Below are 13,910 nucleotides of genomic sequence, written 5' to 3' on the forward strand. Positions count from 1 at the left end.
GCCACAAACACACAGATCAATAATATGCATAGCCCAAATGACAAAATACAATAAATAACAGTTTTAATCAATGAGCTTTTATGGGCTTGCAGAGGGATATGGCTGTAAATGATCCATAAGCAATTCAAGGATTATTTAGAGTGGAAAGAAAATGAGAGAACTCTGAGAAATGTGCAGCAGGTGGACACAAACATAAAGGCATAGACACATTTGGCCTTCATGTTGATATGAAGTGTCTGTTCAGGAATGAAATATAACTGATCTTGAGAAGGATTCACTATGAATCCAGATGATTAAACTACGATAATAACATCACGTTTACATGCACATTTGAGTCTGTTAGCAGACGTTCCAATCCAGAGCCACTTACAGTCTCCCCTTTAAGTTACAGTAGTTGTTTATGATGTTCGTACGCTCTTGTAAAATCACTGTTCAGGATATCAATCCACATTGAGCCTCGAGTTTGTACATCTACTGTACTAAAGGCAATGGCTTGGTTAATTGCACTTTGAAGAAAGGATTGTTTCAACCTTGTGCTCAGATGTTCATTGTGATATTATAGAGTATCCCTGTAATCTAAAGTCACACACAGACAAGGCCACAAATGTGTCATGTAACATGCTCCTGCTGTGTTTTATCACCATGGCCATAGAACCAATTCATATAAGACCACGCCCTTCATTACAAACCAAGTCACATTGACACAAAAACCTTATTACCTCATGTCGTTCGCCATGACAACCGTGAGAAACATAGTGTATCGGCTCTATAGAAGTGTACACTCCATGTGGACAGATCGCCTCTTTGATCCACTCCAATCTGCCAGTCCTGACTGACTACCACTACATGGGGTGGCTCTATGGTTTCCGCTGCTCTCTCATAGCCCGGTCTCGCTGTGCTCAATGCAGCGAGACGCTCTAATACGACTGGATCCCCTATGAGAGCGCTAAAGCATAGGTGTCACTCCACAAAACCGAGTAGTCTTTCCAACAGGGGGGTTAATGCTGCGAGTCAACCTCTACAAAGTTGTGTAGGTTAAGGAGTCAGGGCTCAGGGGCTGGATTTGGAGTGTACCAGGGAGGGCGGGGGTGAAAGGCTAGAGGGGGTTGAGGGGGGTTTGTGCAGGCTTCTGATTCAGTCGATGTGATGGCAACATAACGGCGAGGTGAGAAGCTGTCACTTCATTCGAGATGGTAATCTGGGAGATTTTTCCCTGTGACAAATGGGGCGAAGGAACCTGCCATCTTTAAATTACAGAGAGAAATGGGCAACTTCACCTGACAGCAACAAATGGGCTCCTGCACAATCACACAGATCTAAACCCACCTGATGCCCTAATCCCCCTGATATAACCCCACCGGGAATATCAGACAGACTCCTCACACCCCATCTGAGAGAGAGAGAGTGTGTGTGTGTGTGTGTGTGTGTGTGTGTGTGTGTGTGTGTGTGTGTGTGTGTGTGTGTGTGTGTGTGTGTGTGTGTGTGTGTGTGTGTGTGTGTGTGTGTGTGTGTGTGTGTGTGTGTGTGTGCGTGCGTGCGTGCGTGCGTGCGTGCGTGCGTGCGTGCGTGCGTGCGTGCGTGCGCACACACACAAGTATGTGCTCAGTGAACTCTGCCTGACATTGTAGTGGTGATGAGAGTGGTGGCATTGAAATATGACAGTTCGCACTTCGATTGAAGTCTGCCCGTAGCCTGGGCGCTGGGAGACACGGAGAGATCACTCTCGCACAGAAAAGGAGACGCTTACGGACAGAGCTCTGTTCAAATGTGATTAGAGTGATTGTCAGAAGTGCGCACCTCTCCAAAGGTTCACCTCACAGGGAGGATCATAGGTGACTGCCTGAGTGCAGCTGAAGGATCATGGAGTGTGGGGGTTACCACCAAGTTACCACTTAGCTGGAGTTGGTCAGATGGCAACTTGTGCTTCACTGCCTTAAGAAACATCCACAACAACAAGCTCAATGCTCAGTGTGAAAGAAAGAGAAAGGCTGTCGTCTTTCAGCTTCAAATTTTTTTTAAAACACAGAAAAGGTGACAGACCCATTTGGATGCTGGCAGAGTATAAAAAGAGATACAGTACCATGTTCTTTGGAATGAATCATCTCTACGGTGTATTTATAAATACATGAGCTGAAGTAGATCATGAGGAGAAATAACCAAAGGGTGTAACGTTGTGACAGGTCTGCATGTGAGTGGTGTTGTGAGTGTTTGGGGAGGATGGAGATGACAGAGAGCGGGCTGGTGATCATGGAGGAAACAAAGGGGGCTGTTATGCACAGGGCCATGACAGGGCATGCATCCTCCCATGAACAAAGGAAAGAATATAGCTGAAAAACCTCCACCTCCCAGACCCATCACTACCCCTGAAAATGTACAAAATGGCTGCATTGATCCGCTAGGTGTTTATAATTCACCCTGCCCTGCCTGCCTCTCAGTAGAGTAGTAAGCGTGCAGTGGAAATGATGGGGCGATTCCTGCCATCATGATTCAGGTTAGATTGAGAGAAACGTGTTGATTAAACCCAATCATCCCTCCCGCCGAGTGTGACACAAAAGTATTAGGAGCATCGGAGAGGTAGGGGGGATACATTTTGTCATAGTTTTATTATAAAACTTTGAGAAAAAGTATTAAATATTACATGGATCATGCTCTATAGTACAAGCAGCTCCCTTCTCAACCAATAGTGTTCAGTATCTCAGATCCAATGAAACAGTAATAAATTACACACGTTTCCTGTCTTTACAGGTGAAAAGACAATAGAGTATACAACAACTGTACAGGACATAGACAATAACACGAACAACACATGTGGAAATACGAACGATGCAAGGCTGATGAGAAAACACACATCAAATCAAACATTCCCCGCTCCCATGTCCTCCTACAGGCCAATGTGACATTTGAAAGTCTATTTGAGAGCATTAGTTCAGCACAATAAACTAGAGATAATTCACACAGACAATTCCCAGGGACCGGAAACTATTTGAGTGGTTTTATAATACAGAGAGAGGGTACCATCCCTGGTGGAAACTAGTTAATTAACCAATATAACAAACAAAAACATAAAGTGACCATACGAGTGTAGCAAGAAAGGGAGAAGGAACATTCAGCAGTCCATCTTGACCCTTTGTGAGCGTAGGTTGCAGGGATGCTGTACAGGCCTGGTGAAGGCAGGGGAGGAAGCTGTGGTATTGGAAGGAATGGTAGCCTCCCATGAGAATGACCGTGTTAGCCGTGAGCAGGCCAGACCAGAGGCAGAGAGAGCCACCGCTCAGGAATGTCCTTCACAATCATATCAGTCTTTCTCTCTCTGTCCCTCTACACTCTCCATTCCAAGCCACTGATGGAGAGCAGGCTGAGGAGGAGGAAAAACAACTCCATGGTCATAGAGCCTCTGACCAGACCAGACATCTCTCTCTGTATGGGACCATCCCTCTCTGGGGAGCAGGGGGAGACGTAGGATCTTTATGATTTACAGCCAACAACATCCTATACTCTAGCCATGCTCTTCCTGTCTCTCTCCCTGCTGGCTGGAAGTAGGTTGCCTTTGCTGTCTGTACATTAGGCTATCCCATTGCCCTCCACATGGCCAATAGTGCAAAAATGGGATTTACCATCGTGTAGCTGCGATCTACAGTACTTCGTAGCACTGACTGATGCTAAAAATGAAGGTGGGGGGGGGTCACGAGAGAGGGAGCGGGAGAGTGGAGGGATGCTGACATTTTCTCAAACAAACCAAACAGAGCTGGTCTGGATGGTGAGAGCAGGGGCAGAGTAAACAGAGGGAAGTATGCAGCAGCCCTCTTTAGAGGCCTTTGTTGGTCTGCTCTGCCCCCCCCCCCCCTAAAGTCTGTCTGCTCCCACCACGCCAGGCTCTGTGACTAATTAGCATTCTGAAAAAGTATGTCGAGAGCACGTGACAACCTCAACCCTGGCTACCCCTTCCTCCCTCTCAACTATGACGCCAACTCTCGCCTGCCACTTCTCTCCACATCTCCCACCAGGCCAGGCAGAGGAAATAAAGCATCTTCTCTGACCCGGCCCCATCCACAGCTCCCTTTACTAGCCTGCAGACATTGATTTTCATGAATGAGTGGTGGAAGTCTGGGGGATCCTCTGTGGCTATACCCAGCGCTAGTTAATGATTTGGCATCATATCTATCCGGTGTGAGAGGACCTAGGTTCAGTGCTGCTGGCCCAATAGACAGAGGATGTTTCCTTATCATGATGACGGGAATGATGGGAAAGAACATCGGGTATCCCGGCGGCTGTCAGAATTGCACCCATATTTTCACAAGAAAGGGAAGGGGGATAACTAGACAGTTTGTGCAACTGAAATGTGCCTTCCACGTTTAACCCTCTGAATCAGTGGTGTAAGAGGCTGCCTTAATCAACGTCCAAGTCATCGGCGCCCGAGGAACAGTGGGTTAACTGCCTTGCTCAGGACACTTGGAGCATACATTAAAATATGGGTAAACAAACGTTATTTTCTCATACACAAATATGCATGTATTCACAACATGAAGATGTATGGAATGTACACGTGTACTGTATGCACTGTATCTTGTTACACAATGAAGCACCAATCATGAACCTTGAGAGATAGAGGGACCGGGCCTGATAAGTGCGTTTGGGAGTTGTGATCGTCTTTTTAAAGTTTTACATGTATAATTTCTGTGATAGGTAGCCTGATAGGTAGCCTGCTACATGTAAAGAGCTTGAAACATGGAGCACATGCAGCACACAGAGCACATGCAGCACACAGAGCACATGCAGCACACAGAGCACATGGTACACCTGACAAATGCTAAACTAACATGTGTGCCATAATAACTTAAAATGTCGTCTGAAACCAGATGCCTTTACATATCCAAAACATGAGCGAGCTAAAATGCAGATATTCTCAGAGCTCTCTTGATGGCTTTGAGTTAGATGTTGACAATATCAGGACATACAACACATATATTTACACAGATAATGTCCTGCAATGATTTGTTGCACTGCATTTCCAGTTATGAGATGCTGCGTTCGCATGAATGTCTTTGCCCACATTGCCATCTTTAGCACAACGTATCCAGAAAGATGGAGATTATTCTCTTTTATTTTGCTAATCACCGTTAGTCAAGTACTCCAGGAACAGAGACTGCACCTCAGTTCTCTTGTGCATTATGGCCCAAAGTGTATTTTCAACCACAACAACCTTTAGAGTTGTAGCGCATATTAAGCATGGGAAAAGGAGTCCTCCGAACTTATAGCTTTTTGCCATTGCAGGACTTGCAGCACTGATGTCCGTAGAACTTGTGATTGCACACACTGTGCTGAGGAACCAGGTGACACCAGCTGAAGAAGTCGACACAAGACTGTTCGTCTGATGGAGAGAAGATCGGGGGGATCGTGTCAATAAGCGCGCACCGACAAAAGTGCCAGACAAAACTTTACGATAGTTTCTATGAGTTGAAGTAGTTCACCTTTGAGGGCTGGCCCAGGAGCAGGAACAGGAGGAGCAGGGGGAGCAGGACGAGGAGCAGGACAGAAGTGTGTGTTGCAGGCCCGGGAAGTTATGGGTCTCTGGGGGTTCAGGCATCCAGCTGCAGGACGTCCCTGTCTCAGACACTGGATAGAACGGGACTGTACCCCTCCCCCACAGGATACAGAACACTGAGAGAGAGAGAGAGAGAGAGAGAGAGAGAGAGAGAGAGAGAGAGAGAGGTGTTGAAGATCGTACTTAGAATAGATTACGAATGCATACACCATGTCCATTACCTCCAAGCTATGTCTAGGGAGAGGAGAGAGAGCCTATGTGCATACAGACATCACAGGCCCCCTGATCAAGGGGAAGTCAGATGTCAGACTGCAAGAGGTTGCCTTGGTAGATACTACATACATATACATGAATACCACCCCCTTTGGGCCTGACAACAGAGAGACAGAGAGCGAGAGTCGAGGGCGAGAGAGGATGTTTCACTAAGTCCACATCCATTCAACATGAATCCCCATCATGTCTGGGAGAACAGGCAGGGTGGATGGAGAGTGGATATACATACCTGCTGCCATGGAGAAGAGTACCAGCCCAGGACCACTGCACTGGCTGTCCTTCCTGGGACGACAGGTCGAGGCTCTGGGCACGGCCCCATGCTGCAGGTCTGCTGGAGCTCCCCAGAGGGTTTGGGAAGGTTCCTGCACCTTCTCATAGGGAACTCTGTGTAGCCCCCCTGTGAATCCCTCTCCCTACAACGCAGCTCTCTGCTTCTGACACCTGGGCCACAGGATGTGGAGCACTGCGGAGAGAACAGCCAGAGGAGGCACCATTAGCAAAAAGAGAACGGAGAGAAAAAGACAATGCGAGAACCCTCAGAGAGAAATACAGCTGGTCCCCCAGTGGAGAGAACAAGACAAGGTCAGCCCACATCGCCATAGCAACAGTGCTCAACTTATAAAGTGAATGTCTGAAATGTTCGCCTTTGGTATTCAGGCTATTTGCTTTGTTTTGACGAGGGGACACAGCATCAGCACTCTGGATGTGTAGGTTCATCACAAATGCATTTCTGTCTAGACAATCTTCAATGCATGTATGGGTTTCTTTGTGCGCCGGTGTGTACAAGGTTATACAAAGTATGTGTGGGTGTGTTTGTACAGCATGTGCGTCTGTCTGTCTGCCTCCGTGAGTCCCTACCTCGCCCCAGGGTGTTGTGAACCACTGCAGCCGGTCATTCTTGGGGCAGCGGCGCACGACGCAGGTCTCCTGGGCCTTGGGTTTGTGGTGTGGCTTACACATACTGTCCGGCACCACCACGGCCTTTGCTCCGGGGTCAGTGCTCCTGCAGAACACGCCGCGCTTCCTCATCCCACGCCCACACGACTTGGAACACTGAGAGGAGAGCGGAGGAACAGAGGGTCTGGTAAATTCAGCCTGAACTCATACTGGGAGGCATATGCTCAGTGTTGCGTCTGAACCCTGTGAATGATGCCGTCAATAAGGGATGAAGTCAGTGCACTAAATCACTCTGGGCTCTCTCTGCAAAGAGACACACTCAACTTGAGATAGCCCGAGAACTCTCAAAGACAGTATGACTGACTGTAGCAGTGTAGGCCGGGTATGTTTGAAGTATTGAATAGGACGTGAAAAGACCTGGAATTAAAGTCATTTTATTTGCATCCTATACTGTGCACTGCTTATTAAAAGCATATACATCAGATAATGCAGTAAAGAGAAATGCCCCTCCAGGTATCTGCGGTATCACTGACAGACAGGCTTTTATAGAAACAACAGGCGGAGATCCCAGTCACTACTGACTAAGATGGAGAACACTGTCACTGATCATGACTAGGTATTCATAGCCTCTATAAATCTGGCCATGTCAGTTTTGCCCAGCCAACTAAATTGAGGGACTCACAATAATGGCGTGTGATTAATGATGATAATATGATTGAAATAGTTCTCTGCAGTCTGTGTCCTGTTCTCAGCCAGTGAGTATGCAATTAACCATGTGTCCAGCAGAGGGCAGAGGAGTGTTTTCCCCATACATTAGGCCACCACAGACAATTGCTAATTAATTGCAGTGCTAGCTGACACATCTCAAAGTCTGATAGAATCAAAAACAACAACAAAAAAGATTTCAAAAACAACCTTTTTCAAACTATAATAGGCAGTATGTGGGCATGTCGCGAAGTGTGGCCTACCTGTGACCAGGCTCCAGAGCTCCACTCAGATGGGCAAGCGTGGGTGTGGCAGGGCTGCACCTGGGCTGGGGCGATGACCGGGCACAGGGAGTGAGCCACCACCTCCTCCCGCTGGTACGTCACCTTACGTAAGCACTGGATGTGACGTGTCTGTTGCCCGCCACCACAGGACCGACTGCAGGGGCCCCAGTCCCCTGTCGTCCAGCTGAGGAGAGAAATGGAGAGAGATGTGTCAGCCCCAGTACCAAACTAACAAAATGCTCCTCGAAGAAGAGTCACTGAATTATGAGAAACAGAATGGCGGTATAGCTCTTAGAATGACTCATAAACCTGCACATAATCTCACAGTCACAAACACACACTCAGAATAACTGCTGTACTCAGCACAGTCAGCAGGGAACCTGTCCAAACAGATGATTCGGCTGTATACATTCCCCTCCTAACCTCTAAGCGTGTCAACCACATGACACAGATCTCTAATCCTGGCAAGGAACCACAGATTTCCTCAATCTGTATCATTTATTTTGGATCTAAATACACCCATCACTCTCTCCCCTGTGCCCACAGGAAGTACAGAGACACACGCACACACACGCATATACTGCACATGTGCTCGACAAGAATCAGTACCCACCTCTGCACGCAGCACACACACGAGAATCTAAACATAAACAGTACATCACTGGGGACGATCTCCCAGCCATTCAGGACCTCTAAACCAGGCGATGTCAGAGGAATGCCCTAAAAATGGTCAAAGACTCCAGCCGCCCAAGTCTGGAATCAACAGGACCCTGAACAGCTTCTACCCCCAAGCCATACGGCTGCTAAATAGCTACCCGGATTATCTGCATTGATCATTTTCGCACAAACTTTGTTTTTTTACTCATCACATACGCTGCTGCTACTGTTAATTATCTGTCATTTCATTCCTCAATTACCTCGTACCCCTACACATCGACTCGGTACTGGTACCCCGAGTACACTACCGGTCAAAAGTTTTAGAACACCTACTCATTCAAGGGTGTTTCTTAATTGTTTACTATTTTCTACATTGTAGAGTAATAGTGTAGACATCAAAACTATGAAATAACACATGGAATCATGTAGCAAATAGAAAATAGTTTTTTTTAAATAACCCTTGAATTGGTAGGTGTTCTAAAACTTTGGACCGGTGGTGTACAGTTGAAGTCGGAAGACTACATACACTTAGGTTGGAGGCATTAAAACTGGTTTTTAAACCAATACACACATTTCTTGTTAACAAACTATAGTTTTGGCAAGTCGGTTAGGACATCTACTTTGTGCATGACACAAGTCATTTTTCCAACAATTGTTTACAGACAGATTTTTTCAGTTATAATACACTGTATCACAATTCCAGTAGGACATATGTTTGCATACAAAGTTTATTGTGCCTTTAAACAGCTTGGAAAATTCCAGAAAAGTATGTAATGGCTTTAGAAGCTTCTGATAGGCTAATTGACATCATTTGAATCAATTGGAGGTGTACCTGTAGATGTATTTCACGGCCTACCTTCAAACTCAGTGCCTCTTTGCTTGACATCATGGGAAAATCAAAAGAAATCAGCCAAGACCTCAGAAAATAAATTGTAGTCTGGTTCATCCTTGGGAGCAATTTTCAAATGCCTGAAGGTACCACGTTCATCTGTACAAACAATAGTTTGCAAGTATAAACACCATGGGACCACGCAGCCGTCATACCCCTCAGGAAGGAGACGCGTTCTGTCTCCTAGAGATGAACGTACTTTGGTGCGAAAAGTACAAATCAATCCCAGAACAACAGCAAAGGACCCTGTGAAGACGCTGGAGGAAACAGGTACAAAAGTATCTATATCCACAGTAAAACGAGTCCTATATCAACATAACTTGAAAGGCCACTCAGCAAGGAAGAAGCCACTGCTCCAAAACCTCCATAAAAAAGCCAGACTACGGTTTGCAACTGCACATGGGGCAGCTCATACTTTCTTCGAGAAATGTCCTCTGGTCTGATGAAACAAAAATAGAACTGTTTGGACATAATGACCATCATTATGTTTAGAGGAAAAAGGTGAAGATCACCATCCCAACCGTGAAGCACGGGGGTGGCAGCATCAAATTGTGGGTGTGCTAAGCTGCAGGAGGGACTGTTGCACTTCACAAAATAGATGGCATCATGAGGATGGAAAATTATGTGGGTACATTGAAGCAACATCTCAAGACATTAGTCAGGAAGTTAAAGCTTGGTCGCAAATGGGTCTTGCAAATGGATAATGACCCCAAGAATACTTCCAAAGTTGTGGCAAAATGGCTTAAGGACAACAGTCAAGGTATTGGAGTAGCCATCACAAAGCCCTGACCTCAATCCTCTAGAATATTTGTGGGAAGAACTGAAAAAGCGTGTGCGAGGAAGGAGGCCTACAAACCTGACTCAGTTACACCAGCTCTGTCAGGAGGAATGGACCAAAATCCACCCAACTTATTGTGGGAAGCTTGTGGAATGCTGCCCGAAACATTTGACCCAATTTAAACAATGTAAACGCAATGCTACCAAATACTAATTGAGTGTTTCTGACCTACTGGGAATGTGATGAAATAAATAAAAGCTGAAATAAATAATTCTCTACTATTATTCTGACATTTCATGTTCTTAAAATAAAGTAGTGATCCTAACTGACCTAAGACAGGGAATTGTTACTAGGATTAGGAATTGTGAAAAACTGAGTTTAAATGTATTTGGCTAAGGTGTATGTAAACTTCCGACTTCAACTGTATATAGCCAAGTTGTTACTAATTGTGTAACTATTATTACTTTTATTATTATGTTTTACTTTTCTATTATTTCTCTATTTTCTCTCTCTGCTCCCGAGTGGCACAATGGTCTAAGGCACTGCATCTCAGTGCTAGAGGCATCACTACAGACCCTTGTTCAATCCCGGGCTGTATCACAACCGGCCGTGATCGGGCGTCCCATAGGGCGGCGCAAAATTGGCCCAGCATTGTCCCGGTCAGGGGAGGGTTTGGCCGGGGTAGGCCGTCATTGTAAATAAGAATGTGTTTTAACTGACTTGCCTAGATAAATAAAGGTAACATAGCTGGGAAGGGATGTAAGTAAGCATTTCACTCTAAGTCTACACCTTTTTTCCCCCAAGTATGTGATTATTAAAATGTGGTATGATTTGTGTACAACATACTAGAACAGTGCAAGGTTTCCACCATACAGTATAAGGCTAACCTTATACAGCCGATTCTCACCTTCAGTTAACCCCAAAGCTCCCCTCAGAGCTCCCCTTAGCCCAACTCTCCTCGCCCCTGGCCTGGTCTGGTCTGGCTGTAGGGAGGGACAGGATCCTACACTCAGCGTCTCCACTACTTGTGGCCTTCTGGTATCTGTGGATCATTCTCAGCCTCTGATGAAAGCAGCCAGTCTCTAAAATAGACTGAGTCTTGGCATTTTGGGCGTAGGGAGATTAGCGCAAATGACTGCTCCGACTACCACATGACCAGGGGCATGGAGGACGGACAGCTGACTCAGTCGAGTTCTGAGGCTCCGGTGCCGACCAGCCACTCCTACTGCCCTTCTGTCAGACCTTTCATTTCCCTTCAAACCCATCTCTGATAAATGAGGGAGAAGGCTAAACGGCAATTTTGAGGGGAGAAACACGACCCGTCTAGCAAAGCACCGGTTCAGATTTCTCTTCTCTCTTTTTTCACTGCCATATAAATAACAATATGTCACTGGAATGAGCTTGAATTACTGTGCTTCACTGCAAACCAATGTTGGCTTAGCTGTAATTTGTATTTCTGGAATCTTTCAATAACTCCCATATTTCCAGCCATACAATTTAACTTGAAAAATGTTGGGAACATTGAGAAATACTGGATGGCTTTACATTCATGCAGTGGTTACATTTTCCTGTCATGGTGCGGGCTGCATTTCACTGGCAAACGTTGACTTTCCATCTGATGCACAACCTGTTACTATACTAACAATCTATTCAAGTGCAAAGTAGCAGTTGCACGGCAACCGACAGCACTTCAGGTTAGTGACTTCAAGCACCACTCTAAAACAGCAGCCTCTCTGAGCACCTCCTCCTCCTCCTCCCTGCGCTGGCCAGCCTGCCGATGTCTCCCCGTTTCTCCCGGAGTTTGGTGCACGTGCCACAACGACCCAGGATGAGCCAGATAAGTAACTCTACAGCTGCAGCCAGCCTACAGGAATCTTCTTCAGAGCACTAAATAAACTATAAAACTAAATAAATAATCATGTCAAATAAATAAAAAGGAAGTATAAAAGTAACATTGGGAGACGGACAGAAGAAAGGAGAGAGAGAGAGAAAGAGAGAGTAGAAACGGATGCACCAGGGGAACTGCAAAACTCTTTAAGGCATTAACATTTATCTCTCCAGTGACATCCTGGGCTGGCAGATAAAGTTGGCTCCTAGCAGGCCTCGTGGTGTTTGATCTCGCCATGCCCCACACTGCACAGTGACTGCTGGAAAGCAAGTGGCCCTTGCAGGCAAGCCTGCATTGTCTGGTTGAGGCTGGGGCTCTAGACCGGTGCTAAGGCTGGAGTTGGCGCAATAGGGCTGGGACTCAGTGCTGGATTCCTGGCTGGCTAGACTGATCTGGCCCTATGGGGATCCAGACTCTCTCTCTATAATAAAACATGGACAGACCTGTCAGCACTGCAGATAGTCGATGGAAAGAGGCCTCTTTTACGCTCCTCCTTCTCTGTTGTTTTGCACGCCCGTACAGTTTGGAAGCATTTGTAAAAAGGTATCCCATAAATCCTGACACTTAATCAGCGGGAAACAGGGTCCACTGATTCAAGAGTCTGGTACTGATGAACAGGACTCTGCTCGTGGATTTATGTTGATGATATCATTCACCTGGACGGCACACTTCCTCTCCAACTCACATGGGGGGAGGTCATTAGTGGTCTGGTCCATTTAAACCTTTCCCCTAGATAACAGATATAGTTTGACCCAGATTACAGGGAAGAAAGCCCCTCTCAAATGGTGGGAGCCTCACAGAGAAAGAGTGGCAGCATGTTTAAGTCCTAACTGATAGCACGCTGGCTGGTTATTAACCATCTCAGAGACAGGCGGGCAGCACAGTCTCGGGTCTTAGCCTTCTTCTATACAGTGACGGGCCGCCTGTGGAAATGTGACGTCGTAAAAATGTGACCGCAGCACATACCACAGAACAAGAGAAGGTGATCTCTGTGGTATGTGCCCCTGTCACATTTTTACGACGATAGTCCCCTGAACACAGAAGAAAGTGAGTGGTTTAAGTGGTCTAGCACCAGGCCTACAAACATGTCTCGAGAGATAATGATGTAGAATAGAATGATGTACCAACGCACTCCCCAAGATGCAACAGTACTGCGCTGACACAACAACACACACACCAAAGGCACTCACTGACTCCCACCAGGCTTAGAGTCGTTTCAATTACCCACTGTTATTGAACGATTTGTCAAGATTTTGACAGGGAAAGCTGCACTGGTTATTATTGTTTCTTTAAGGAAACAGTTGTATGGTCCTGATTTCCCCCTCGCCCACCATCACTCATATACGCTGTACTGTAACGTGAGTGTAGGGGTGGGACATCAGACAACACAGGCAGACAACAACAAGGAGAGGATGACAGGCGGGTGGCGAGAGAGAGAGACGTTTGTCATCTCTTTGTCAGCGTGTCAGGCTCAAAGAGTCTCTCTACTGACTGGTTCATGGCTGTTCCTTTGAAGATGGAGCATCGTAAATCGAGTCAGTCCCATAGGAGCTGAATGGATTGTCACTGGAGCAGAGCCGAAGTGAAATTTATTCAATATCCCAACTTTTATTTGCAAAGTTGAGAATTGCATCCAGTATCTGAAGAAAATGGTTGGTGTCTGAAATAAATTCCCCGAATGATGAGATCAACCAAAATGTCTGAAAGGATTCCATCCTGATGCCCAGTAGGTGTTTGGAAATTACTTTCACTGGTCTGTCGTGGTTGTAGAACATTGTTGACGATCCCAATTTAGCAGACAGTTGTTAATAATGGGCTAATAATTGAATCTGTGATCTCTGTCTGACTTTTTCTAGCATCTTCATTCTTTGTCTCCGGTGGTGAAGACCACTCATTGAGGAGAAACGAGAGACTGCGGAGGTCTTCTTCAGAGTTGTCTCTGTGCTGAACCTTAACAGTGCGAGCAGTACTCAGACGGTCAGGCAGGGTGAAACTGA

The 13,910-nt window shown here is 46.2% G+C and overlaps 1 protein-coding gene across 1 annotated transcript in view; it reads right to left on the bottom strand.

The window, feature by feature from the left end:
- Positions 1 to 2,584: 2,584 nt before the first annotated feature.
- LOC124033857 (A disintegrin and metalloproteinase with thrombospondin motifs 18-like) overlaps positions 2,585 to 13,910 on the bottom strand; it is a 50,046-nt gene continuing 38,720 nt past the window's right edge. The window contains exons 19-23 of the mRNA XM_046346228.1: positions 7,681 to 7,885; positions 6,674 to 6,868; positions 6,045 to 6,278; positions 5,469 to 5,658; positions 2,585 to 5,368 (exon numbers count right to left, since the gene is read on the bottom strand). Of these exons, the coding sequence (XP_046202184.1) occupies positions 5,250 to 5,368; positions 5,469 to 5,658; positions 6,045 to 6,278; positions 6,674 to 6,868; positions 7,681 to 7,885 (943 nt within the window). The 3' untranslated portion in view covers positions 2,585 to 5,249. The remainder of the gene's footprint in view (positions 5,369 to 5,468; positions 5,659 to 6,044; positions 6,279 to 6,673; positions 6,869 to 7,680; positions 7,886 to 13,910) is intronic.

Source organism: Oncorhynchus gorbuscha, linkage group LG04 (assembly GCF_021184085.1).
Source record: "Oncorhynchus gorbuscha isolate QuinsamMale2020 ecotype Even-year linkage group LG04, OgorEven_v1.0, whole genome shotgun sequence".
Classification (NCBI taxonomy): Eukaryota; Metazoa; Chordata; class Actinopteri; order Salmoniformes; family Salmonidae; genus Oncorhynchus; species Oncorhynchus gorbuscha.